At 38.5% G+C, this 27,849-nt stretch overlaps 3 protein-coding genes across 3 annotated transcripts in view; 1 reads left to right on the top strand and 2 right to left on the bottom strand.

The window, feature by feature from the left end:
- Positions 1 to 4,143: 4,143 nt before the first annotated feature.
- Positions 4,144 to 12,020, bottom strand: cnih1 (cornichon family AMPA receptor auxiliary protein 1). Its single transcript, XM_035673520.1, has 5 exons — positions 11,815 to 12,020; positions 10,278 to 10,346; positions 6,863 to 6,975; positions 6,601 to 6,744; positions 4,144 to 5,615 (listed from the first exon to the last, which is right to left on the bottom strand). The coding sequence occupies exons 1-5, from the start codon at positions 11,893 to 11,895 to the stop codon at positions 5,588 to 5,590; spliced, it is 435 nt and encodes a 144-aa protein (XP_035529413.1). The 5' UTR covers positions 11,896 to 12,020; the 3' UTR covers positions 4,144 to 5,587.
- A 1,142-nt stretch (positions 12,021 to 13,162) lies between these two features.
- gmfb (glia maturation factor, beta) lies at positions 13,163 to 22,319 on the bottom strand. Its single transcript, XM_035673656.1, has 7 exons — positions 22,221 to 22,319; positions 19,261 to 19,357; positions 18,096 to 18,145; positions 17,730 to 17,779; positions 17,365 to 17,447; positions 17,188 to 17,261; positions 13,163 to 16,515 (listed from the first exon to the last, which is right to left on the bottom strand). The coding sequence occupies exons 1-7, from the start codon at positions 22,317 to 22,319 to the stop codon at positions 16,444 to 16,446; spliced, it is 525 nt and encodes a 174-aa protein (XP_035529549.1). The 3' UTR covers positions 13,163 to 16,443.
- Positions 22,320 to 25,143: 2,824 nt separating this feature from the next.
- The window catches only part of lgals3a (lectin, galactoside binding soluble 3a), a 6,695-nt gene continuing 3,989 nt past the window's right edge, over positions 25,144 to 27,849 (top strand). Inside the window, exons 1-4 of the mRNA XM_035673502.1 lie at positions 25,144 to 25,314; positions 25,704 to 25,721; positions 25,820 to 26,545; positions 27,653 to 27,741. Of these exons, the coding sequence (XP_035529395.1) occupies positions 25,707 to 25,721; positions 25,820 to 26,545; positions 27,653 to 27,741 (830 nt within the window). The 5' untranslated portion in view covers positions 25,144 to 25,314; positions 25,704 to 25,706. The remainder of the gene's footprint in view (positions 25,315 to 25,703; positions 25,722 to 25,819; positions 26,546 to 27,652; positions 27,742 to 27,849) is intronic.

The raw sequence follows: 27,849 nt of genomic DNA, 5'->3' as shown, positions 1-27,849 counted from the left end.
GACGCGGATATAAACACTGTTGATACAACGCCGCGTACATGTGCTACACCTATCCCGGGTATCGCGCCTGTAAAGCGATGTGTTTCTTGGACGCCGCAATGGTAGTGAGAGCAAAAAGTGCGCGTGAACGTTTAAAGACGAATGAAAACTTAAAGGACAGCAATTCGGAGAAACCTGACGGTTGTGAGGCCGTGTTTGCGTATGGTTTATTTTTTTCTTGTCGTTTAAACGAGAGGACGCTCCAAGACCAGGCGCTGCGAGGACAGTGTTTGTTTTCTGCACCAGAGGAACGGTTGAACAGATGTACAGTTCCCTCCCGGCTGACGTGGTACCAGCCGACGCTTCGAAAGTTCGAGCCCACGCATGCCGCTTTCCAGACGGAGGAACGCTCGCCCGAGCGTTGGACAGTTGGCGTGACGATCTCCGGCCGCGGGCGAGAGCTGCAGTAGCCTCAGAAACATGCAGGAGACTGTGAGTCCAGTGAGCCTGACCTGGGTCCTTGTAGTAGTAGAAGGTGATTCTTAATCAGTGGAGCACAAGTCTGCGAGTTACAGTGAAGACTACATAAGTTAAAGCAACTGGGGGGAAGGTAAGCCTCTGTTTCTGCTTGCGCTAAGACATAGTTGTAGACATCCCTTCGCATTCCAAAGGATGCAAGAAAGGGGGTTTAAATAACAAAAAAATCTGCGGTGAACCAAAAAGATGAAATAGAAGAGAGATAATAAAGGAGTGGGTTACATTGACAAATTTATCATTAATATATTATAACAATGTATTGCTGGCCACCATGGCTTCAAATTATTTGCTAATTTCTCTTTAGATCTGGAGAAGTTTCTTGTTTTAATGAGGATAAGGCAGTGTGTACAACGTATAAATAAGAAATGGTTTCTTTGTTTTGAGGGAGAAAAAATTAGTTTGTGTAATTATGGAGGACGGCAAATACAAATTAGTAAGGAGGGTAGAGAGCGGTCTCTTGTGACTGTAGTGTAGTAATTAGTATCAAGGAGCGTAATAGAATGAAGGCTGATTGTCATAGTAAACATCAGAATTATCGTGCTCAGTGTGTCTTTTGTGAACAAGGTTATATTTCTTCATTCCTAACAAGACAAGACTGAGCACAATATTTCTGTTGGATTGTTGTTACAGAAGCATTTTTATTCTGAATGTATGTACTGAAGCTAAAGAACTGGTTTCACGTAAACCGAGCTATTTCAGGCAGCAGTAAAAGGTCACCAGGACATGTAATAATCTAAGCTGACAAAGGGCCGCTGAGAGGCTTTGAATCCCCAAGTGATGCTGGCATGAAGCTGCTCACTCAGGCAAACAAGGGACAAACTGGTTGGACTCGCTTAATGGTAGAGTGGAGTTAAATCGTTGGAATTGTGAAGCTGGGTACTTCGTAACCAAGCATGGCAGAACTTAAAAACTATCCCCCGGGACGAGTAAAGAGTTGTAAAATAGACATGGATGCAGCCATACTTCTGTGACAAAACACAGTCCTTTTGTGTGGTTTTTAGTATTCTGAAGTATTTTAAGCGCTTGAAGTGCCAGGACAGCCCTGTAGAGCAGCAGACGGCCAGCGAGGTACATCTCGACCACAGAAGACATCTATTTTCTGTCACGCTCGGGACACCTCTTATTACACCAAGCTGAACAATTTGCTTCCAGGCTGTTCAGCATGTTGATGGGATCTTTTGACTTTTTCCCTCCTCCCCGTTCAGCCTGTTACGGACGGCCTCGGATGTTCTGGGATTAAGGTAACAAAAAAGAAAAAAAAAAAAAGAAGAGAAAAAAAACAAAAAAAAAAAAAAAAAATGTTACCATTTGTTCTATAGATCAATATGTTTTACCTATTATATTTGATTTGGTTTGACCTTTATTAAAAATGTTTAGTCCTCTCTGATCAGTTGACTTCACTGCTCTGATCACACAGCCGTCTCATGTTTTCTTCCGTTCAGTCGCCGCCTGTCTGCTGCTTCAAGCTCTCTGTTTACAAATGACGGCAAAACAAAAGCCATCGTGAAAATCCTCCGGGAGCAACAGCAGGAGGTAGGTACGATACAAAACGGTGAAGTCTTGTGTTTAAAGAACTATTAGCCCACTACAGCTTCTTCATGCTTCCCTTATTAAACATGAATATATTTAGCATTCATGATGATTTGGTTTCATTATTGTTGAGTGATTATGAAGTTGTAAACAGGGACTATTTTAAAAGATCCTCTTGATAAATACAGTCCACTGTCAAAGTTAAATGATTCATGATCGTCCTCTTAATATGGTATAATATCTGTCTAATATATCTTCATGGATTTTTTTGTTTTGTTTACTTCTCTAACATTAAGTTCAAATTTATCATGACCCAAAGTCAGAATGCCCACAATTGTGAGAGTAAGACCTAGTTTGTAGGTATTTCTAAAGATGTAAAGATGTTTGTAAAGACATTAGAAATTTGAGAGTTGGCTGCTGACAAGATTATCATTCAAATACTACATTGTCAGAAAATGAACCTTGGAAGACGAAGAGAAGACAAACAAGGTAGTTGTGAAAAGGACGATGTGAATTAGAGCCTGATTGATAAAATCATATGAACTTATCACAGATATATCTTTACATGTCAGCCAGTAAAGTTTAATACAGAAATGTGAAAGGTATGTTTGTGATCGTTTAGAAATGGTGTCCTTTTAAGTTTGTCCACCAGAGAGTGCTGATAAGTTTTTTTGGTTTTTCCAACTATAAAATGTTCCTTCTCTACATCACTCAGTTACAGTTCTTTAATAACATAATTTAATGTGACCCTTGTTATAAATAATAATAATGTGAAAAAAACTAATATTTCTTTAAAATATTGCTTAGTGTTAGCTTGAAAACTCCAGTATTGGTCAGGCTCTGTTGTGAATGTGGTAGCTTCTTGCATTAGAAAAGGGCCCTTACAGGTGTAACCGTTCACTGATAGTGTACATTTTAATGTGAAGTGACTATATTTCACCCAACATGATCAAGAAAGTTTAGAAATTGTTAATGATTCCATACTGAAAGTCTGCCTGTAAGGTGGGAATATAAAACTGATGTTTTTGTAATCTGTTTAAAACTTTTTGCTGCTCGTTCTCTGTGAATTATTGTTCTACTGTTGCTTTTTAGCTTTAATATTTCATTAACAAATATGTTAACTAACAACTTAATTTTATTTTCCCGTAGCAATATAACTTCCTCCATGAGTTTCGGGAACGGTACGCAGCCTACCAAGAGAGCAGAGAGGCGTCTACAGAGCGCTCGGTGTCTCGGTGATTGCTGCTCTTTTCTTCAAATCATGAGCTGTGAAAATATTGATCTCTGCAAACTGTTATTTGTTAGTGATTCTCTCTTGAGTGTGTGATATAATTGTATTCTCTGACTTTAACAGAATACTCTAATATATTACTTTTTTCACCCTCATTGTAATCAAATTAAAGACTTGATGAGGAAATCCTGCTGGAGCGTTATTAGTCAGTTTAAAATGCTGTTTGCATTTATATCACAATTACAATAACCTATCTATACTCTATTTTGAATTGTATACTTGAAGAGATAGATTACCAAAATAATTTATCTTCTGGGGAAACTGAATCTGTACCAAATCTTACATCAATCAATGTTATTGAGATAATTCAATAAAAAACTAAATATACCCTTTTTCACAGCTGCTGCCATTGTGACATGAACTAGTAAACACAGGTGTTACTAATAATACTAATTAAGGTTCAGTTCCATTTAGTGTAGCAGAGCCTTTCCAGTGAGTCTACATGCACAGTAGCAGCACTCTGGTTGACCTGAATGAACAGAACTGTAATTAGTATCATTGGTAACACCGGTTTACCCAAATATTTCATGGCAAAATGGCAGCAGCTGTGAAAAAGTAAAAATTAAAAGTCAGGGGCTCAGTCAAATCATTTGGCTACAGCATCTAGGAACCATTAAGGTCTGTAAAAATACTTTTACTAATGCATGAACTAGATGTTGAGATATTTGACAGATAAAATAAAAAATTTAATTTGAGCTGAGAATCACCAAAGTCATTTTAACATCTCTATCAAACTTGATGATAACCTATCTGATAAATGTCAGGATATTATCATCAGTATGAAGTTAAAACACTCCAGTCCATAATAACAGAGTGGGATATTTTTTATTTAGATTCAAATAAACTTAAGTTGTCATTTCCTAGATGTGACATGATGGGATCTAATAGAAAAAAAAAACCTATCTGTGACGAATGATCATCCCTTTCCCTGATAAATGTACACATTTGAAAATGGCAATAAATACTCTAGTATTTACCAATTGTTTCTAATGGCCTAAAGAAGACAGAAACACCACTTTCCAAAGTTTGATTCTGGAAATGATCCGACACTGTGAGGAGTGCTTGATATTCTGGAGACATTAAAAGAAAACTTAAAAACACTGAATAAATAAAACACTGGAGTCGCTAACCTAACACGGCGGAATATTTGATGTTGAAAATGAACAAAATGCTCAAAGACAAAAACAGTTGAGGAATTTCAAAAAGGTACATTCAACAGTATGGCACATCAGCAGATTCCTACCAAAGCTCAAACGCAGAAAGCAGAGAATAACAGAGTACTGTTGCCGCCTAATGCTGAATATATTACCGTACTGTTGAGTCTACCTTTTTTAAAATTTATGGATAGCTGCAAAGGGCGATTCTACAGAAATACAGGTCACATACACATAGCAGTCTACTCTGGATTCACACTTAGGAAAACAAATATTGCCATTGATTTCAACAGGGATTACAGGATTCAAATGTAATGATAAATAGGTCTGCAGTATGGAAACGATACATCAGATAGTTTAAAAACTGATGTTGTGACAACCAGACTATGATTGTCCCTGTGCAACACGTTTCACTAAGTGATAATAACCCATGCACTTCAGCCCTCGCTGTACATAACTGTACCATCAAGTCCCAAACTGTTCATATTAAGACCATATGTGTCTGTGGGCAAGAACAGAAGTCTAGTTTGCGCTTTTTTTTTTAGTTTTTTAGTGATGATAATGAATCACGTGGCAGGTATAAATTAGCTGTTAAAGCCCAGAATCTAATTCACAGAAAAAGCTAATGCAGCTCAGCACGCAGCTCAGATTCTCACAGATAATGCACACCTGAAAATGTCTACCTAATCTGTAAACACTCAAAAGTTGGGAACCAAGATTGAGAAAAATAAAAATAAAAAGAAAGAAAGAAAAAACTTTATTTAAATCCCAAGCATCAAAAATCACCACACCATTAAAAATAAAAAATAAAGGAAAGAAAAAATAAACTTGTCCATTCAGGTTTGTCCTTATTTTCCATAAAAGTTAAACTATAGTGCTATGAGAGGAACGCTGCGACCGAGATATTCTCTTAAAACGGGCTAAATGTTTCCGAAATGAAACTCTGCGCTGTGTGTGGGGGTCGAGAGTTCGTCCGCTTGTAATGGCGTCTTGTGTTGCTGAACGGTGGTCTCCAGCAGGTCCAGTGTTCCAGCACTAAGATCATAGTGTCTGGTCTTCTACTGTACATGCAGGTCCTTGTCCTTCATGGTCTGGTTTAAGAGCTCACCAGAACATAAATCATCCTGTTGGGGAATAAAAGAGAAAGTGGAAGTTAAACACTTTATTTTACAGGGTTTTAAATCTTCTTCAGCGGTTTTATTAAAGAGGTAATTGTGACCTAAAATACAGCCACAGTTAAAGTTTCCACAGGAAAAGATTCTGAAGCATTTTACTGGTGTTTTTATGTATTAATCACTTTTTTATTGCCAATGTGTGAACAGCTGTAACATAACTAAAAAAATCAGACTTTCCCCAACTTCCGAAGTTGCTGGCCTGATTTATGCGTTTCAATGAGGGGATATGGGTCAGATTTTTCTGCGAAAACCCAAAGGACGTGACGTTTACATACGTTCCTGAATGCTGCTCCACACAGTGTCCCCACTGTGCAGCTCTAGCTAACATTACGACCAACAACCCAGAGTTCACCACAAAGTCAAAGTTACAGAAATATACTGTGATATTATGTGGCGGACAAACGCCACTGATGTCACTATTTTTTGTTTTCTGAAAGTTACGTTTTTACACTTCATTACACAGATTAAACAAATAAAATATAACGTATTGATTAGTAAGCTTCTGAGGCGCTACCCTCTGGATTTTCTTACCCATCGACAGAATCAGACTAGTTGTTCCCCCTGCTTCTAGTTTCTATGCTAAGCTAGCTGGCTGCTGGCTGTAGCTTCGTATTAACAAGCAAATATCGCAGTATTGATCCTCTCATCCAACTCTGGGCAAGACAGCAAATAAGCGGATTTCACTATTCCTTTAACGAGATCAGTTTGCACAGGATCTGTATTATCAGGAGATTTACTATCTTTACTTTTAATTAGCCTTTTTACTTTACCAATTAGAAGCACGGCAGAAAAACTCTCTCTCCAGTCTTTACAAATAGACATCCCCAGGTTACACATAAAACTCCTGTGCACATTATACTCGTGTGTTTTTGAAACTGCAACCACAACATGAACGCCAACAACAAAGTAAGAAAGCAGAAAACACATTCTGTACCCGTAGAGATAGTAGAAGAATGACAGGAGGTAGAAAGCCAGTTTGCACCAGCCTTCTTTTTGACAGAACGCCAGGATGTCGGCATTCATGATGGTTGTCGGGTCGTAGAGTCCTGGACAGCTCATCACAGGTCTGCTCATATATCTGCATCACAGTGGAAAAGTGTGTTTAAGTCAGATTCTACTGCGCTTTAAGCATTAATGTGTCAGGTAATACAGACTTAATTGAATATTATTAATGGATTTCTCTTAAAGATACCCACCTCCAGACATGATAAGCCAGCAGTGGCAAGTTGAGACAGAGAGTGAGCCACTCGGCCGCACAGAAGAACATCACGCAGAAGAAGAAATGGATGAGATACTCTGGGAGCACCAGCTGGAAAGAGCAAAATTTGAATAAAATGTTAGAATCCACACACGCAATGAACAGTCAGCCCAACTCCTTTGTTTCTCATAACCCTGTATGCAGATTCACTTAAACTGCTAACACAAAATGCTTAAATGACCTAGTGTGGAGTGGAAAAAAAGTATTGACTTGTAAGCTGTTCAGTAAGCTCTTGTAAGCTCATTAGTCAGAAGACAATACACTAGGAAGTTACAGAGCCCCAAAGGCAATGAGGACTTTTCACTAATCTATTTAAAGATCCAGAAATCTAAAACTTGCTCCACAGAGAGTCAAAAACAGGAGTGAATGAGCTGCAGTGAGTTCCTGTGCTGTTAAGCCACTTATCACATTATCAGCCCCAGCTCGATTTTATATATTACTACATATTACATGTGCAAAGAAATGTAAAGCTGTATGTTAAATACACAAACAGTGCTTTATCATGCACTGATCTGACACAGTGTGTAACACAATAAACAGGGTGAAAAATTAAGACCTGCCACCTGCAAATTGGAGGGATTTTGTAAAATGTTCATTGCCTAAACTGAGGGGGGAAAAAGAGCCCCACTTGTCTGACTTAAAACTCCCACAGTGAGGTTTATGCATTACCCTCAGATGTCCTCTGTCTGATGTGGCAAAACAATGAGCAAGGAAATGTGTGTGTGTGGTATTTTTAGCCACGCAGCCAAATCATGTATCACATTTAGCCTTTACCACTAACTTAAAATTGTGATAAATCATGTAGGTTGTCAGTAGAATTTAAAAATCGACTAGATTGTTGCAAGTGGATAGAAAAGGTTAATTTCCCACCCTGGGTATATGCCATGCATCATCAGGTCTGGCAACAAGTAAAAAGGGGAAACCCATCAACATCTTGCTCTGGAGGATTTGTGCAGGTGAGGGGGGAGAAACCTAGCAGATCATCCCACTTTCCTGACAAATGACCATGCTGTAGCACTAGCAATGTTGATGCAGCAGCCTGCCTTCAGGTTGACAGAGTATGAACTGGTGCGGGGTTCAGGGGGGCAGATGAGGCGAGCCACATGGACGCATGCATTCAAAAGAGAGCAAGAGGCGACGAGGGGGGCAACCAACAGCCCACAGATGGAAAGGTGGAGGGGCTGTAGGAAGAGGAAGGTGCAGAAGGGAGAGGAGGGGTGGGGGGGCTATAATGTGTGGAAATTCCTGCACTGGCGCCAAATACAAAACAACTGATCACAGCACAAAAAGAAGTGCCAACTGAGCTGGCGAGGCTTCGCACAGCGGCAGGAGGAGAGAAAGGGCTGCGGGGTGGTGCAAAAAGACTGGCCGTGGTCAAAACTGCAGATAGTACTGTAGACTGCATCATGGATTACTCTGTACTTTTAACTAAAATAACTCCTCCTACCTCTGAAGTCACTAACCAATCAGTGGGCACAAATGTTGCTGAGCTGGTGTGTATTGGGACTCTTCAGCCATCTGTTTCTAAACCACAGGTGATGTATAGAGCCAACACTGAGTTCATACACAGTAGCTTAATGGTGCTAATTGCTGCCTCCCACCTCAGAGAAAAGTCAAATGTCACAATGTATTAATAAGGTTTAATGATTTATGCTATTATTTCCTCCAACAACAATCAAGCATAACCTTATCTACCATGATCTACAGGTAATCTGTGTAGGATTTGTTCTTTTTGTATTCGATACAGAATCCAGAATAACAGCTTATTTTTCCATACTTTTATGCTCAAGTCAAAAATAGGATATTAAAAAAAACGGGCCACAGAATGAAACTAATTTCGATATTTAATGATTTGTGTAAACACGAAGTTACTTCACAACATGCCTGAGAATCCTCCAGTATTTAAGATTTCTTCAGTATCAAAGTAATTTAGTGATAGTTGTCAGTAAACCTAATAGTACACTGCAAAAATGTATCTGTTAATAGTTAATTTAGCAAACTTAATTTTCCAAAATGCAAACAAACCTTTGTTTCCTGTTTTTGGACTTGAGCATAAAATCAAAAGTATGAAAATAAGCTGTTAGACATTTTTTGTGTTGAATTAACAAAATAAATGTATAATATAATTGTCTGTTTTTGATTCTATAAGAATATGAAAAGAACAGACAATACACAGATTACAACGTTACAAAGTATCCACGATCCATCCTCAAGTACTATCCACTATTCAAAAAAAAAAATCCAATTGCCTGATCTGACTTTACATAGCTACTGTGAATATTGTTGTGTAAAAGCTTTGTCAGGACAGTGTATAGGCCTCGTGTCATGTTACTGTTGTCTCAAACTCCAGACAAGTTTCCTGACTGTCTGAGTTTACTGGGAATTTTACTGTACCAGTAACTGTAACACTATTTGCAAACAAAGGGTAGGTTGTAATAAAAATCATGCATGTTTTGAGCATTTGCAAGTCTTTTCAGTTAACAGCTACACTTTATCTATAAATACAATAACATTGGATATTCAAGCCTAGAGAATATTATCCACTAGCACAGACACTGTGGCTCCTATACATAAAAAAGAAGCTTAACACAGCTTAAAACAGTCAATTTAATTGGTTATAAGAAGTATAAAATAGACAAATAGAAACGCAATCTATTCTTTCAGTTCATGCCCATAACCTCGAAGCTGCAATTTAAAAAAAGGTCTTCAAGAATAGAAAAAAAATGCTCTTTAAAGAAATATTTAAACACAAAATATTCTTACAGTCAAAAATGCTTACAACATTTAATAAAATAAAATGAAAATACTCAAAAAAAAAAAAAAAAAACTAAGTATAGTATATACTACATGATAGTAAAAAGGAAAAACCTGAGGCACAGGTGGCACGTTGTCTAATCCCGAGCTGCACTCTGGCCTTTACTCTGAGATTAGTTAACTGAAAAGACGTTTGCAAACACTTCTCCGTGCAAAATGACAAGACTGCAGACTTGAGTTGAACTGAGCGGGCATTTTAAAGATTGGTACAAACCTTTAATGCAATTTTGACTCTTTTAATCTTTTTGACCTTTTCAACTGTCTTTTTGCCGTTAACAAAGTGTAAAAAAAAAAAAGAAAAAAAAAAAGCAGATTAGGAAAAACGAAACAACAAAAGGGCGTTAGAGTTTGACAGCTTGACAAGATCACTGAATTCATAACAGGCAGGTTATTTAGCAAAACAGTGCAGAGAAATGATTGAAAAAGACAGAGATAGGCGGATAAAGTTATCTTAAAATAAAAGAAAAACATTTCAACAGCATATCTGCATGCAGTCAAAGAGGCAAGGAAGGTGTGTCGGGTACAGTAGTGTTACTTACCGGATTTAAAGTGTTACATTGATCTATAGGATTCTTGTAATCAGTCTTCAGTTCATCAAATGCTATTATCTGGAGGGGGAAAAAAGATAGTCACAATGTAACAATTTATAATTTAATACACTTACATTTAATATGCACAAAATGCTACATGAGCCAGTAGGACAAAACATTTACAGCAATGTTAGTTTGATGTATTATTTTTATTTTCATGCCATATCTTATTTTATATTAAGAGTAGTACCTTCACATAGAAACTCCTTTAATTGTTCAGTATGTACAATATTTCAAACAATCAGCCCTTTCCTAGTATTATAATCCCTCTCACAGAACAAACTCCTTCTATATTTATCTTGATATTGTCTAATTAGCCTGCAAGTAATTGTGTTCACTGTCATTTCATTGCCTAAATAAACACATATGTATATCACACATGTCAGTTTGAAAACATATGTTAAATGAAACCAGAAAGGTAAACATCACTGTCATGTTACTGTATGTTTGGACAGTAGACACTGTAAAGTATGGGAATCTCACATCGTACCTTTTAACAACAATCCAAAAACTATTTACAATAATTAATAATGTAATTCAGAACTGACTAATCGATCAGCTAAGTGTTTCACTGTCACAGTGTGTACAGGCAATGTAAACAGTTCCTGTTGTTGTTGTTGTTTACCCATAAAACTTTGACTGCTGCATCAACACAATAAACATGACATTTAAATGTACATTCACAGTTTTATTCCAGGTCATTTTTATGATCCCGAATGGTTAATTGGAATAACTGGAATTGGTGCAGAATTCTCGTTTACTTCTAACAACTAACTAACTGTACACCTGCTGTGGGACAATCGTGAGTTAACTAATATGTAACTTTTTGAGCCACGTAACCTTAAAGTTTACGCCGCACTGCTTGTGTTGAAAGACCGTAAAATTACGAAACAAAGAACTGTGACAGGTCGGGAAACCGTTGACAGCAGCACCACGGAGCGGTTACCCGTTCCAGAATTCCAACTTAGCTAAGTCGGCTAGCTAGCTGGCTGGCTACTAGCCCAAAACAAATCATTAAGACAAGTCCTGACAAGTTATAAGACGTCTTCTGTAGTCACACTACGGTTAATAAAAGGCGAAAACTGTTAAAGGAATGATAAAAAAAAAAAAACGATGTAAAAACTAAACAGTGGTTGTCTTGGTGTTTTAACTGCCAGCGAATTCTAACTGCCAACCAACGGCAGGGTGTGTGTGTGTGTGTGTGTGTGTCATTCATTCTAGAACGTTACGTATTGTGAGCACGGGGCGCGAGGGAGTTCGGCCTGGGTACGTTCTATCCGAGACGTTGCCAAGATCGGCGGGTTTTTAGCTACGTAGATTTAAAACCCCGAAAACGTAGCCCGGGTTGTGTGTGGCTACAAAGCTGGCCTAGCGTTAGCCCGGTGTTTGCCAGCCTTCCCCTCTCGCTCTTTCACCCAGTTCAATCAGCGCCGTTGGGGCGGCAGGCCAACGGTTCTTGTCCAAAGTGGTCTCGACGTGTACTTACATGCCAGATAGCGAAGAAGATAAGCGCCGCCGTGAGCAGCAGAGCGAGCATGTAACAAAAGGCCGCGAATGTGAACGCCATTTTTTTTTCTCCTCCGGTTCTGCTAGTCGGTTCCTGGCTCGGTCGGCGGGTGATGCAGGCAGCTTCGCAACCGTTTTGAGATTTGTCAGCTGGTCTTCTTCTTCAGAGAGTGTTTAGCAAGCTGGCCATCCTTATCGTTGCATTACTGCCATCTTCTGGAGTTATTTATGTCTTTCAGGGTTTCTTTGAGTCCACCAGTCCTTCTCTTCTCCCAATTACAACGTTCTTTAAATTCGTTATGGATAGTTTCAATAATTAACTGCTAAAATTCTAACATCTTATTTGTATTTTCTCCCTGTAAAACCAAAACATCCAATGCACTTACAAATTATAGTGTAATATACAACTTAAAAACAAGACACAAAAACAAAATACACTTGCAGTGATGAAACATTTGATTCCATTACAAAATGATGAATTATACATTATTATACGACTCGGTCTTCAAATATTCTGCCTTCTCTCCCAAGCTTGGCACAAAAAGCTTGCTACACGAAAGGCTCTCTTCTTGATGCACAATTCCAGTTTTTCATAAACATCAAACCAAAAGAAATCATCATTAAATGGACATTTTACTAGAATCACTATCAGGTTTATTGCCAAGTGGGTTTTCACATACAAGGATTTTGCCTTGGCAAGTTGGTGCACAACAATGACACATAGAAAAAATATAAATCGATATAAAAATAGAGACAATATATACAAATATAAAAGGAGAGACAATATGTATGTAGCTCATGTCCTCCTTACAGGACAGGAAATCAAAAAGTGAACCTTATGCTCAGTTTCACTTCGATCACACAGCAAGCAAAGTCCTCTGGAGTGGCATTAAACTCTCTGGGGCTAATTGTTATGTTCCTGAACGCACCTTTTTTAAGTTATACACATAAGTATTCAACACTGTAACTGTTATTTATGAGACAATACGTTTGTAATTTTGGTTTATATCATATATCAGACCAAAGAAAGAATATCAAAGAAACTTTTTACTCCGAATCTCCTGAATATCACAAAGTAACCCATTCAAGTAAAATAAGAATTTCAACTCATTAGCCCAGAGAAGACAATTGGAAATGTACCAGTTAAATATATTTATGAGCAGACTTCTTCACAAGCCTATTCCTAAGGCAAAGCATCTGACATTTATGTTTGATGTTTGGAGGTTTCCATCCGATATCTCCAATATATATATTATATATATCTATAATATTCCATTATTTATTTAATCTGATTTGAAAACAAAAGAAGTCACTAGAAACCAGAGTGGTAAACATCACTGTCATTTTATTTGGACAATAGGACAATAGACACTTTATAAAGTATGGGAAAATACAAATATCTCAAGTTTCACTGATGCCATGAGGCAGCTGGTAATGATAAATGTCTCATGTGTGTTTTTTTTATTAAAAAGGAAAGAAAATAGTAGGCATTTGATCAGAGAGGACACCAAGAGCTGAACAACACATTTGCAGGTAAAAGACTCAAGAGGCCTAATATACAACAGTTTCACCACATAGAAGGGAAAGCTATTAGATCCACAGGACATAACCAGATACATGGCTCGATATCAATATATTGGGGAGCTTGATTTTGATACATGATCAATGGAGAGTCTATTACAACCCACTTCCATTAAAAATAGCAGTAGCAGAGGGTTTCTTCAAAGAAAGCACTGTCAGTATGTAAAATATTTTACATATAGTAAGAACACAGCTGAGACCAGATGTTTGAGAAGAGTTCCCCATTTTTTTTTAAGAATCTGTGCAAATAAACTATATCAATCTAATCAAATTCACTGAATGTAAGATTTTCTGTAAAGAGATGCATGCAACAAAGACTCAAATATGTCATCAGGAAACTTCTGTCAGGCTTATGAAAACTGTTCACTCATAAAACCCATAAAGGACAGCATACTATCAGCTCAAGTAAGAACAGAAACCATTATAAACATGAGAATTACCCATGTTGGAGTTGTGTTTTTCTGTTACAGCAGCATAATACTGGATAATGTGGAGCTGACTGTGTGGAAATATTAGCATCAATGGTATCAGTAGACAGTAAAACAAGTGATTACAGTTAGACCCCATTGTTCCTGCTGGATTAAACCCTGTCCTGACATGTAAATCATAAATTATTAATGTCTTAACATGTGGCATCTATAAATGATTTACATGAAATGGTTTGATTGTGCGCATATATCTTTGAGCCACATCTCTGGAAAAAGAAACTTTCTATTATTTTTCCACAACCAAGATAACACTTAAATAGAAAAAAAAATAACTTTACAGATCAGAGACTTAAAAACATTAGTGTCTTTAAAAAACAACAACATTATAATCCCTCAAGCTTTTCCAATCAACAATTTTTCTCAAAACATATTTGGGTATATGTTGAGTATCATTTTGGTCTTATAATTTTTTTTAAAAACTGACCTAAACATGCCAAAAATAAAAATTAAGACAAGGCATTGGTATGGTAGACTTAGCAGTATGACATCATACATGGGGTGGTGACTTGCCGCCTTCAGGCTTTAAATCACCACAACCCTCCCTTATCAATTTCCAAAGTAGGAGTTTCCCAATAAGAGATGACACTGACGAGCGAACACAAATTAATTTGCGCCTATTATTCTTTATAAGGGTCAGACCAATATACAGAGCTGATATTAAGCTTTAATTAAGAATCAGAAATCTGCCACTCGAGTCATCCACCACCAGTATAATGGAGGTTTCTCTCTCACATGAAACCAGCCTTTAGCACCTGAAATACAATTTAAAGTACATTTTATGTAGCATTAACTATCCGGGGCGGGTCACCCTGCTGTTAAGAGCCGCTAATCCTTAAAAGTATTAGCAACTGGTTAAGTGTGTTGGATTTGTTTAAATCCTGTTTTAGAGGATCTTCAACAGGAAATAAGGAAGAACTATTAGAAGAACTACAATAGAGTTCATAGGCGTTTGGAAAGTGACACATTTTATGTTATGTTTTAACTCTGTAAAGTTAAATTTGACATATTAACCTCAATCTGTGTTTAATTTAAAACCCAACATGATAGAATACAGATCAAACGCAACAAAAACTAACTCGGATATTAGATATTGGCACAAAATATGAGCTGCTGGCACATCGTGTACACAAATGTCAGTATCAGCCTTCGAAAAGCTACATTGGTCAAACCCTGTTCTGTATGGAAAATGCAAATTGCCCAGATGCTGTTCTTTACCTACCAAAGTCTAAATATTAAGCACAACTGGCATTTGGAAAAGTCACAGCCATCATTCTCAAGGCTGTGACTACCACTAAGCAATCAAAGTGGCTTTACATCAGAATGAAGCACAACATTCATTAACACTAATAACAGCAATAGCTATAATGCACAATATTAGCTAACAATCTCCCTAAAGACGCAGTAACTCACTTATAGAGTAGCCCAGTAGATTAAAAAGAGGGCAGGCAATGCCCCCTGTGTGCAGTGTTTTCAAGACTGTCATGGTCGCTTGAGACGGAGGTTTGTTGTAGGTAATAAATTGTTCAGACTGGAATGTTTGAGTGGAAATATTGTTTTTTAGGAGTGTTATATCGTTGTAACAAATATGCAGGTCAAAGGCAGACTACAGCTTTACCCAGAAGTCACACTGTTTTTCCCTAAACAGAGACAAAAAGATGTGATCTGAGGATGGACTAACAGGCAAATCTGCAGCGTGATAAGCAGCACTCGAGGGCCCCTCGAGCCAGCTTTTTCATGTGCACAGAAGAAGGTACGACACATCATAACTCTTAGGACTGCCACTTGTCAAATGTTCTTAGTGTTATCGTTATTTACAGTTTGTTACCTAAATTATAATTTAAAATGAATACTGAAGGCAAGACTGACTAAAGCTCTATATCGTTCTCTGAATTGTAGCTATGATTGTTCAGATGTACTGGCAGGAGGTTTGTTTACACCACAAAAGGAAATTACTGCTATAAAGTATATGCTTATATAACCCTAAATACAGCAAAGAAAAACCAAAAAATATCTAAAAGTAAGACTCCCTCAAATTATAGGGAAAATTATTAAAACATAAACGGGTGAAACTCAGGAGAGGTTCAGAGTTGCAAAAAAATAGTGTAAACTACTTAAGGAACATGTTTAGGAAGGGCAAATGATCAATTTCTGTCCATCTTAAGAGCTATGAGAGTGTTAATTGAATACAGACACATAACTGGCACATGGAGAGATTGTATGGGACACAACAGCAGACCTGTGTCAAATAGTATTTTCAGTTTTAGGCTGCTAGATGGGTGAGAGGTTTAGTTAGTGCCACACATGTTCGATAGTCACAGAGAAGTATACAAACTCCTGTGATTGTCTGAACCTTCTGGTGCACCGTAAACTCTACCCAAGAGGCCCAAAACTGAGTACAGGAAGTATTTGCAAACACTATTTAAATCAGGTCTGGTACAAAGAGGAGGGAAACATTAACTGTGGTGTGTTCTCCCCAAGAGGTGACACAAGTTGTGCAATCTGGATTCTCCTCACATCCCAGACCACTGGATGAGATGACTTTAGCCAAAGAACCCAAGTTTCTCTCTAAGCCATTCCTCTGTTAGGTCCTCTGTGTTTCTGATCTCAAACACCTGGTAAAAAACACAAAAAGGTACAAAGAGCAGGATTTTGACTTTTCTTTTAATACAATAAGGGTAACGTCTCAGAATATAGTTTAGTGTAAAGTATCGTACCAGCTTATAATGCAATATATTTTACATAATGTAATAAAATATTCTAAATGGATGAAATGCAAACAAGACTAAGAGTCTATAGCCATACTAGCGGCTCTGTGAGTTTGTACTTACATAGATGCTTTGAGCTAAATGTTATTAAATGTTTTAAAAAGTTTTATTGTTTTAGCATGCTAACATTGCTATTGTACTAGGAACAGCAAAGTACAGCTTGGGAATGCTGATTGGGAAGTGTGGGGAAGGTGTCCTAACGCTCCGGGGTCTAATGCTTTCAGGTCTGAATGATTAGGTGGCGTGGATGAAAAGTTAAGATGTTAAGATGATGATGATGGAAATTCATCCAATAGACTTCAAGATATGGATATATATTTTGGACTGTCAGACCTAACAGTTGTGTTGGTAGCGTGGCTAATAAAAATAATGTAACTTTGTGATGATTTATTAGATTTTAGGCACTTATCTGGCAGATATTACACTATTCTAATACAATGTTGAATTAATGACACCCTCGTACTACTTAATTATAACTTAACATCAGTGTTAGAAGCAGCTCAGAGATGGCTCACCAACCTTGGACAGTTGAACGGTATGCACCAGTTTGTTTTTGCTTCCTGCGTACATCATCTGCTGCTCTGGTCTGCAACCTGCCGATCACAAATAAGCGCAGCGTTACCAACAGTGTTCTTGAAGATATGATGAACAATATCCACCATTAACCGGTAACAGTAACCCCAGAGGTGTCCTTACCCACTGGACTGGAGAAGATGAAGCAGAGAGGATAGGAAACACGTCCATCATCATGCTGGTATTTGTAACTGTAGACGATAAATGTTCTTGGTGCTAAGGACAATTCACAGATTTCACATCAGGACTCGTTGCAATATAACACGGTCGAGACTGCTTAAGCTAAAACAGGACTTGACTTATTAATTCATTTAGCAAGAGTGAACGGAATTAATTAAGATGTTGCAGCAAGAATATGTTATATTAGTTAACTAGAGTAACCGCTGGAGTGCATTAACATGACAGATTAATGACATGCAGCAGAGTAAGGGTAAGAAGGCAGGAAAATCATTTAAATACTGTTAAAATAAGACTTATTCAAAGGATATCTCGGCTGTCTCTCAGGCAGTTCATCCTTTAGATCATCAGGAGAAATATCCTTAAAAAAAACAGATAGTGAACAGGTCATTGAAACACTCCGCCTCTGTTGTTGTGCAATGTGTTAAGTTAAACTTTATCTATAAAACCAACGATCCATTAAGATTTAACAGCTTTAAGGCCAAAACAAGTTTAATCACACAAAGTTAAATACATTCAAAAAGTATAGTATAGTGTGGATTTAATTACTACTGTATTTATTCAGTTTAGTGTCTTTAAATTTAAATTTAAAATGTGAAAGTTGAACTTGTTCTGTATTACGTGCAGAAACATTATAAATGTGCAGCGATTTATAATGAGTTCAATCACTAACTTACCTCATGTTCTTCTTCAAGAATAACTAGCTGCTTGTCTTTATCAATCTTCACTGAGGGGTAAAAACATGAAAACATTCAGTCAACAGCTGCATGGAAACCATCATGAGCTTAGTAGTGGTAGTAGAAGCAGCAGTAGTAATGGTCATGTTCAAAAGTTGCACATTTTAACAGATTAAAATACTAAGAGGACGAGTAAAACAAAAACAAAGTCCAGAGTCCATGCCATGCAAACAAACTAATCCAATTTAACAGCAATGACATTTTGATCCAGAGATAGGGGAGGATAAAGCCTCACTAAACCACCTCCTGCTGTATGTAGAGGGAACTCTTCCCTTTGTTTCCTCCAGACATATACTGAGACTGGCTTACATTTCACTATCTAATATCAAGCTAGTTTTTCTTTTCATTATGTAGCTTGGTTTGACTGAATGTGTTCACTGATAACACAACATTTGTCTGCAACTGCCTGACATTAAAGTCGACATATTGGGAAATATCATGCTTGTTTGCTTTAGCCAAGAAGATACCAGTCATGTCTGTACAGTAAATATGAAGATACATTTAGGAAAAGGGAGGGACAGCTAGCCAGCTGGCTAACTAGCAGCTAGTTATAGCATCATATTTAACTCTTGTCAAAAAAGGAAATTAACATATTTACCTAAATGTCTGACTATTTCTTTAATGGCTAACACATTTAAGACAAGTATAAACATGTTTAAATGATCTCTATGCCTCTACCTTTTAGTGTGGCTATTGTGAACAGCTATACACACTTTAGCCTTCTGACTTCTGATTTCTTTTCGGGAATACCCTGGCCTTAATCACAGATCTGGGGTCTGTTGATTTGTTCGGATCCCCATCAGCTGTGTCCTAAAGCACAGCTAGTCTTACTGGAGTTTTTCCTTTAGACAGTGGCAGAAAGTCAGAGAACAGAACTGGACTTCGGTAAGAAAACTAAAATCTAAGCCTCCTTTTTTGTCTGACACAGCAGGAAGCAGTGCTGCTATCTGCTGTGTTGTACTTTCAACCCACAAGTATTGACTTATGGTTTACGTTTTACTGAAGGAAGCCACTTTCATCCTCTCGATTACTGTTTGACCTGGAACACATGATCAAAACACACGTGAGAGAAGAAACTGAACGACGAGTGTATGCGAGTACTCACTAACGATGGCCGCGTTATTGGTCTCCTTCCGGAAACGAAACTCCTTCAGCTTTTTAACCAGATCTTCATCCACATCACACACCACCAGTGATTCACTCTGAGGAAAACAGGAGGAACATGCAAACACATCGATGCGGTCACTTCAAATTGATCAACTTTGTGAAACACAGATCAAAACCACATAAGTTACATAGTTAACAAACCAAAGCATTAGCCCAAAGGACACCACACACAGATCCTGCTGTTCGCCTGGATAAACTAATGTTTCTGGTTTTATATGTAATATTATACTTTGCTGCATCTGCATCAGAAAGTGCTTCCTCGCATTCTTTATATCAGTTACATGATGTGCTTTTACATTTGATAGGAGAGGAAATAGTAATATGATGGCTTTGTTCTGCATAAAGCTTACAGAGACTGTAAGAGGGTTATACTGTCTCTCAAGTCAATATTTTTCACTTCCTCCTACTTCACACATACATTTATAAAACATAGCATAAAACAGTTAAACAAAGAAAAACTCCTGCAGAGAGATCATAACTTCTGTTTTTCTGTGAAATAATTTCTGTCCTCCTCATCCCACATTAAGATTTATTTATCTTTACACTGAATGTATCTAACAGCATGTGGATTAATGCAATAAATGTCACGTATTTACTGTAACATCCATCTTTAAAAGTACAGATTCCCTCCTGTCCAGCCACATGTTGACAAAGAAACATGAGAATGTAAAGCAAACGCAAACACAGTGCCTTATTACATCTGTGTTACTGGCTTACACAGGACAAGAACTATTATATTACGGCTTAAAGAATATGTGCAGTTTATAGCAATGGTGTAAGCAGCTTACGCCCTTCAACAAAATAATACTGGACAAAATAAATTGTGGGCACATTAAAAGATATATAATCAATAACGTGCTGCAGTAATGGACATATGAAATGTTTAATTTGTCACGTTTTGTTGCTTAAAATCAAAACATATAAATAAAAGTTTATGCATCGTAATCTATTGTTAAATAAGTGGTGTTTATTTTGACCTCCTGTGTTTGCAGAGGGGTTTATATGTATGGAAGACAGCTGCAGAGTCACAGACTGCAGCTTTAAGTGGGGTTTCATGCATTTTATTGCTATAGCTGTAAAGCAGTGTGTTCACTTCCTGAATGACCCAACAAATGGCTAAAACTTTTATTCAAACTACGGTACCTTTCTGCAGGAGTCCAATCTGACCCACAGGCTTCAGCCAGACAGAAAACAATCCACCAGTCTCAACAGGGTTTTATATCACATCCACACACACACAGATTACATAACTCCTCCACAAAGACATAAACTCTTTTAAGAGTCTCTGCAGACTCTGAATTCTATAATTACACCTTCCTGAACAGATGGCTGGTGGGAGTCAGGATTTCACTGAGCTCAGGGAGAGATCTTTACAGATTAAGAAAAGGCTGGAGTGTCTTTGATTGAGACTAAAGGAGATGGGGAAACTGGATGCATGATGGAAAATAATGGGGGGCGGGGGGGAATACGAGCAGGGAGGTGGCCACAGGTCTACTTCTGGTTTAAACTCCTCCAGCTTCCTGACAGCTAGCTCACTGGTTCAGGCTGCTAACTGAGCCAGGAAATGAGGGTCGGCTAACTTAAACTATCCAGTCTCGTGTAATGCCTCTCACACGCTGAAACGAGGCAGTTCACTTCGGCCAAATGTTGATCGACACCGGGGACAAGTCGAGCTGCCATGACACGCAGTTAAAACCCCGGAGGGACACACATTCATCCTGAGAAGCGAGCTAGCGTTGAGGCTGCTCCCCAAACCCAGACGTGTTGGAACAACACACCACTGCGACAAGTTCACGACACACAGCCGCACCTTTACAGGAAGCACGCTCTGTGGGGCTTCACAATAAAAGCAGCTCCAAAGCGACTCATTAAGAGCATTAATTATGAGCCAATCTGATTCGATCTAGAAAATAATCTGCAGATGAATCAACAATAAAAGTTATTGTTAAAAACATATAACTAGTTAATACAAGTGCCTTCACACTGGGATCTCTCTTGACTTACAGTATTTTCACACAACAAGCTGACTTACTAAATTCTTCCATTCAAAAAACAAATAGTTGTGTACTGTAAAATGTTACAAAAAAATACCCTGGTCAGCAAAAGAATAGCTAGTAGTTTTACAAAGAAGTGTTTTTTCTTTATTTTTGATTAATGCCAAATATTGCAACGCATTTAATTTCTGCTGCTGCTTATTATAATGATTTTGAAGCTATAAAATGTGATTGTAGCTTACAGTCTGTATCTAATATTTTGTGTTATAAAGGAAATAAAAAACGTTGTGGTTAATACAGAACAGAAACACTAAACCAATGCTGTGAAGTAGTCACATTATTTTTCTTGTATAAATGTAGGACTAACTGCAGTTTAAAGTCAGACCCTGGACTTTCAACTCATATTTGCAGAAATACAGCTTGTTCAGTAAATAAAGTCAATCTTACTCTATACATTATTATAAATTCTGACTTTTGTGTAAGTTGTTTTTTTTTGGTGCTAAGAGGAAACGCTTACCAGCCTTAACTGGTTTAAAATGTAACTAAGGTTAAAACACAATGACGAACAGATGTAATTCTGATAAACTGTGTGAAACATTACCTGATATATTGTTTTCATTTTATGACATTTGCTGCCAAAACAAGGAGCGTTTTTTCGCCCGCACCAGTTTTATTCTGAAATCCTAAACCGGAAACCCCACCTTCGCACTGTGTCCAACTTCACACTCATCCAATGGACACAGGGTGGAACTAATGCTAGGCTAGCAGGCTAACATTAGCCAATCTGCGACCTTACTTTTCCCCCAAATAGTCGTCGGAAGTTGTCGTTTGTTCAGAGCACACGATTAAAAAGCAGAAAGGAGAATGTGGGCAGCTCTGTGACTGCAAACACTGAACAACTTACCATTGTTGGAGAGTTACAGAAATGCCTGAAGCTGCAGCTGCTGCTCTGAATGGTTGAGACGCTTTCAATGTTTTTTTTTTTTTTTACTTCACATCTCATCTTGTGACTGGTTTGACCAATCCCAAACAGGAGCTCCCCCCTCCCGCACACTTTGGTCATAAATCTCTCCTCACTATTGTTCTGCAGCTTTATTCATTTATTAAAACAAATTATAAAGGCCTCATTAGAGGAAGAGTGCAGCAGCCTTTGTGCCTAAAGGAGGCAGCAGCAAAACTTTAGTTATTTGTGAATTAGGCTACCAGCTATATAGATATGAAGAATTAGATAGCTAGACTAGATAGGATGAGATAGATAGATAGATAGGATAGGATAGAGGTAGATAGATTACTTTGTTACTTTATCTCGAGGAATTAGCCATCAGTATCATACAAGATGACAAACATACATTTAAAACATACATTAAACAAGTTGAAAAAACCCTTGACTTAAGAACAAGAAATCAAAAATAGATTATAAGATAAGATGTAAAAGTTTATTACTGTATGTATGATGAATATATAAAATGAACAGTAGGTATAAATGAAATTAACAGTGAGCTGCAGGGTACACATTGCAAACAGTAACAGTGCAAGATGATGTGCAGAATAACAGGGTTAGAACTTGCTCTGGATTGTCTTAGGATTGTTTGCTGCCTTTACCTGAGAGCTGTAAGTTAAGTTTACAAAATATATTTGTATGCTAATTTTAAAAAATGGCAATGTGTATGTTGATGGATGAAACGTTACTCAGAACAAAATAAAAGTCCACGCCGTGACAGAGAAATGCTACTTACACCTTAATGTTCACTATTACCTGCAGGCTGAATATACTATATAACCTAATATAACACGAACATTGGGACATTTGTTCTGACATAATGAGTACGTTTTCTTTTAATTCTTTACATTCAGCAGACAGTCTCGACTGGTACTTTGTATTTAAGTTATGCATTCGTGAATTGAGGGACTGTTTAACTTTTTGGCAGTTAGGAACATGAGACAGTATATTAAAAATAAACAGGTGCTAGGGGAACAATATTTCATGTTACAAGAAAAAAAGTATAATATCCACATTAAAGATCCGTCGCAAGAAGCTATAAGTATGCCAAGCAGTTTGTTCACTTCTAAAGTTTTCCTGTGTAGACACAAGGTGTGCCTCGTTCCAGACCTGAAAGTATTAACGCCACTAAACTGTGACAGACATAGAACATACCAAAGCAAAAAACTGATGATTACCTGCTTAATTCCTCAGTTCACAGAGGAAAATAGGTCAAAAAGTCAGCAAAGCAGCGTGTCCACACTTTCATGTGACTTTACCAGCCGTATTAAAGAAATGTAATCAGAATCAACATTCACTAGAACCAACACGGGGCAAGTGAGCAAACTGACCTCAGACCACCAGAGGCCCCAAACACACACTCCACTAAAACACAGATATAAGACTTAATGGTAACGGTAAGATGGCTCCTTTATTTCTGTTAACCCAGGTTCTGTCTTCTTTTCCTCTGACTCCTTCGGTTTCTCTCGCTACTTTAAGTTAATAACAAGTAACCGTCGCAGGTTCTTACAGTCAAAAACAGTAGACAGAGATTGTGAAGTGCAAGAGATAGCAGTAAGTTTGCTTTAATTTGCTTGACTAACGTAATTGATAGGTACAGTAGAGCACAGCGGGTGTATAATACATAGACGGCTTCAGCCTGTGTTGCTGGATGGGTCGTCAAGCTCGATATTGGATCAGTTCAACACTGGCTGTAAACGAAATACCAAGGTAGGGGAGCTTTGTTACTGCGATAAGATAAAATTATAGTATAATAATATGTATTTATATATATATATATATTACACTTGTATATAGTTGTAACTTTCTGCAACACCACAATCTTTAAAAAACTCATTGTTTTCATTTCTGTCAGCACATACTGTGGAATACATTTACATTCACTTTGTAGATATTAGCATATATTGTATATATTTTATTACTATAAGGTACATAGGCTCTTATTATATTACCATTTCCATTTTTATTAATTTTTTAAATTATATATATTTCTTATATGTATATACCTATACATATATTTCTACTCTATATATTGTGTTAGATATTGTAATGAAAGTATTATTTCTGTTCTTTAAGATTGTGTGAGTTTAACAACTGTAACAAATTTCCCTCTGGGGATCAATAAAGTATTTCTGATTCTGATATATTTATGAATGCAGTATCACATTAGTCTCGGCTGAAGCAAGATTGACCTCAACTACTATTATTTACCATCCATTTATTTTTCTGGCCAAACCCAAAATGTGCTGCCATGTGGTGTTTGGTGGGTGTTGGTTTCGGAGCCTGATTCCAGGAAAGAAAAATAATGTTGCACAGACAGTGAAAGGAACAGGAGGGTTGCTGATAGGGGCCCATAACTCATTTCCCCCCCGGGGGCCACATAGGAGGTTAGCCCGGCCCTGAGTAGAATGTGCATTAGGAGATAAGATAATATAGACTTTATTGATCCGACAAATTCACTCAGCTACAGCAGCTCCAGATACAACAAATGAGGAAATACACATTAAATAAATAAATAAACACACAGGACAATCATATATACAGCAGTATAGATTACAGGAAAAAGTTATTTGTTTGTTTTTTTAACATTATTATAAAAAAAAATTATAATTTTTTATGTAAAGTATAAAAAAATCTATCAAATTACTTTTTTTTTGCTTTAATTTTTGTATCTTCAGACATTCTTGTCACAGTTTTTACTTATTTTTTTTAATACTTTTATATAACTTGTTGATCACTTTATTTGTGCGTGCGCGTTCGTGCGTTCGTGCGTGCGCGCGCGCGTGTTCCGGAACGCGCCCACCCTCGTCAGAACCCGTCATCAGTGAAGCCCGCGCGCTTCCCGTTGGAGAGAGTTGTAGTTCTCAGAGCGGATCCGACGTTCGCTTGTAGTTCTGAGCCTCGGCAGGCTAAATTAGCTTGCTAAGTGGCTTCCACAGCTGGGACAGATCATCGCCTTCGCCCGCTTTCATCTGAGAGGAGTCCATCTTCTGGCGAGGTAGCATTAAATACGTTATTGCAGCCACTAACGCTTCTGCTCTGTTAACGCCGCCGAGCTAAAGATAAGCAAACAAGCTAAAGCCATCTGAGCGTTGACTAGCTGCTATGAGCTAACCCCCCCCGTGGCCAACTAACTGTGTTAACATCAGTTCACCAGGTGTTTTAAAAAAAACCCTGCGTCTCCGTTAATATGCAGCTGAAGTCGGCGCAGCGTCTGTTTGAGTTGGGTCGAGCTGTTTTCGACCCTGCCCGAGTGCGTGTTGTTGCTCAGCAGTCGCGGATGGAAACATTTAGTCTGTGTGTCACAAAGCTACCACTGTTTGACAGCTCGGTGTTGTAACTTCCTGATAAAACTAATGAGACTTGTGTCCTGTTTTTTTGTTTTAGATCATGTCGGATTTCTCGGTGAGTTTTTTTCCCCCGCAGTTTCACATCATTGCTGCTGGTTGAGCTGATGTCGTTTCTGTGTACTGAGTCACTTCTCCTTCCTCTGGTTGTTTCAGCTGGCAGATGCTTTAGGAGACGACAGCTCAAGTCAGGCTAAGAGAATAGGGACCACTAACCCGTCTGCCCCTGCCAGTAACCCGCCACATCCCACAAACCCAGGATGGCCCGGTTCGGCCCCGGGAGCTCCCACCCAGCCCTCCGCTCCGGGTGACTTCGCCGGCGGATCATCTGGCCCAGGAGCTCCAGGGCAGTTCCCGTTCCAGTCCGGCCCTGGTGCACCTGGCCAATACCCAGGACCTCCTTCAGCACCTGGTGGGTTCCCCCCTGGTCCTGGAATACCTGGACAATATCCACCTGCGCCAGGAGCTCCAGGGCAGTTCCCCTCCAGCCCTGGAGCTCCTGGGCAGTTCCCGGGGCAGTTCCCTGGTCAGTACCCACCTGAAGGAGCTCCAGGGCAACTACCCGGAGGTCCTGTTCAGTACCCAACTGGACCATTTCCTTCCGGGCCTGGAGCTCCCCCTGGGCCTTATCCAAGTATGCCTTTCCCAGGAAGTCAGCCAGGAGACAACGGGATGTACGGACCAGGTGGTCCCGGTGCGTTCCCCCCTCCAGCCGGCCCCGGCTCTTTCCCCGCCTTCCCTGGTGGAGCGTTTCCCCCAATACCCCCCGGGTCATGGGGGCCGCACGCAGGTGGAGGCTTCCCTCCCGCCCCTGGTCCCTTTGGACCTGGCCCAGGACCGATGGGTCCGTACGGTGGGCCCGCCGCTCCAGGAGGAATGCTGGTGAGTACTGGAACTGTTAATTACACTTTTGTTGCTTGCTTGCTGCATTTCTGTGCTGATGTGTTATTTCTCCTGCGTACAGCGGTGCGTCTCTCTCTGGGCTGCAGGGGAATAATTCAGTACACTCAGCTAAATGTACATTACACTGTCAGCCTCTTCAGCAGCTCACCTGCGATTATTTCAATATCCAGTTCGACTCTGGTGCAGGGTTTCTTCTAGAAGTGTGACTGACTTGGTGGCTGGTGGGAGAAGAGAGTTTCCTTGGTGAATTTTCAGTCAGGGCTGTGTTTGGTTTGTTTCTGTGTCTTGGGCTCTGCTGGGGTGCGACGCAAAACATGAAGCAGAATCAACAAATATTCCAAATTAGTTATCAAAAAATGTATTTTTGTCTTTCAGCCCAGATATAATCCACCGTATTATTGAAAGCAATGAACTCAACTTTTCAGTCGGACAAGGACATCACTTCCAGAATCAACATGTGGTTTGATTAGGTTACATTAAGACTGAGTATATAAACAGTATAACGTTAGGGTTTGTGTTCAATCTGCCTGGGGGAATGTATTGTTTTAAATTAGTGCAATATGATTTAAAGTTGTTTTTTTTTTTACACATATAACTGTTTTCTGTATTACAGCACTTTTATATTCTCACATAAAATCACAGTTTGATAATAAGTTGTATGTTCATCACTAATTTCCTCACTAACCTTTTGTGTAATGTCATTTTGCTCAGACGTTTACATGTATTGTATTAAAAATGTTAAAAAAAAAAACTGCCTTTAATTTAACTTTACGTTGTGTTGACTAATCATGGTGAATTGCGTAAGTGTCAAAAGTCAAAGTTTGAATAATGTTTAACCAGGATTCCCTCTTTATGATATTAAACACTGTTACCAAGTTATTACAGTATTTGTGATAAAATGTGAACAGTTCTGCTTCTGACTCCGGGGAGATTGTAAACAGAGTAAACACTGTTTCCATTTGTGTATTTTTGCTTAATAAACACAGTTCAACGTCATTTCTCATTATGCTTTTTATTTTAAAACTCCACTTGTAGAGATTAATAAACGTGTTGTTGTGATTTTAAAAGTCTTGACGTTTCTTGCAGATGGTGCCGTATGATCTCCAGCTTCATGCTGGAATGATGCCGCGACTTTTAATCACAATAGTTGGGGAGCCCGTTCCCGGTGCAAACAGGTAGGTCCAACATTCATCCTCTGATGCTGCTGTCAGTGGTCAACATAAGGTTCACACAATCAATCAATGGACAATAATTACTGCGCAATCTATTGCCCATGTGCAACT

Source organism: Morone saxatilis, unplaced genomic scaffold, assembly GCF_004916995.1.
Source record: "Morone saxatilis isolate NCDOM2014 unplaced genomic scaffold, NCSU_SB_2.0 Contig3, whole genome shotgun sequence".
NCBI lineage: Eukaryota > Metazoa > Chordata > Actinopteri > Moronidae > Morone > Morone saxatilis.
This window is presented reverse-complemented; position numbering and strand designations above follow the sequence as displayed.

What these genes read in the sequence shown, in the direction of transcription:
- gmfb (XM_035673656.1), bottom strand. Translation starts at nt 22,319, where the DNA reads ATGAGATGTGAAGTAAAAAAAAAAAAAAACATTGAAAGCGTCTCAACC. An exon ending in TCTGTAACTCTCCAACAATG is followed by an intron (nt 19,358 to 22,220) that starts GTAAGTTGTTCA and finishes TGTTTTCCTCAG; the next exon opens with AGTGAATCACTGGTGGTGTG. An exon ending in TTCTTGAAGAAGAACATGAG is followed by an intron (nt 17,780 to 18,095) that starts GTAAGTTAGTGA and finishes GTTTTTTTTAAG; the next exon opens with GATATTTCTCCTGATGATCT.
- cnih1 (XM_035673520.1), bottom strand. Translation starts at nt 11,895, where the DNA reads ATGGCGTTCACATTCGCGGCCTTTTGTTACATGCTCGCTCTGCTGCTC. An exon ending in CTGGCTTATCATGTCTGGAG is followed by an intron (nt 6,745 to 6,862) that starts GTGGGTATCTTT and finishes ACTGTGATGCAG; the next exon opens with ATATATGAGCAGACCTGTGA. An exon ending in TTCTTCTACTATCTCTACGG is followed by an intron (nt 5,616 to 6,600) that starts GTACAGAATGTG and finishes ATTCCCCAACAG; the next exon opens with GATGATTTATGTTCTGGTGA.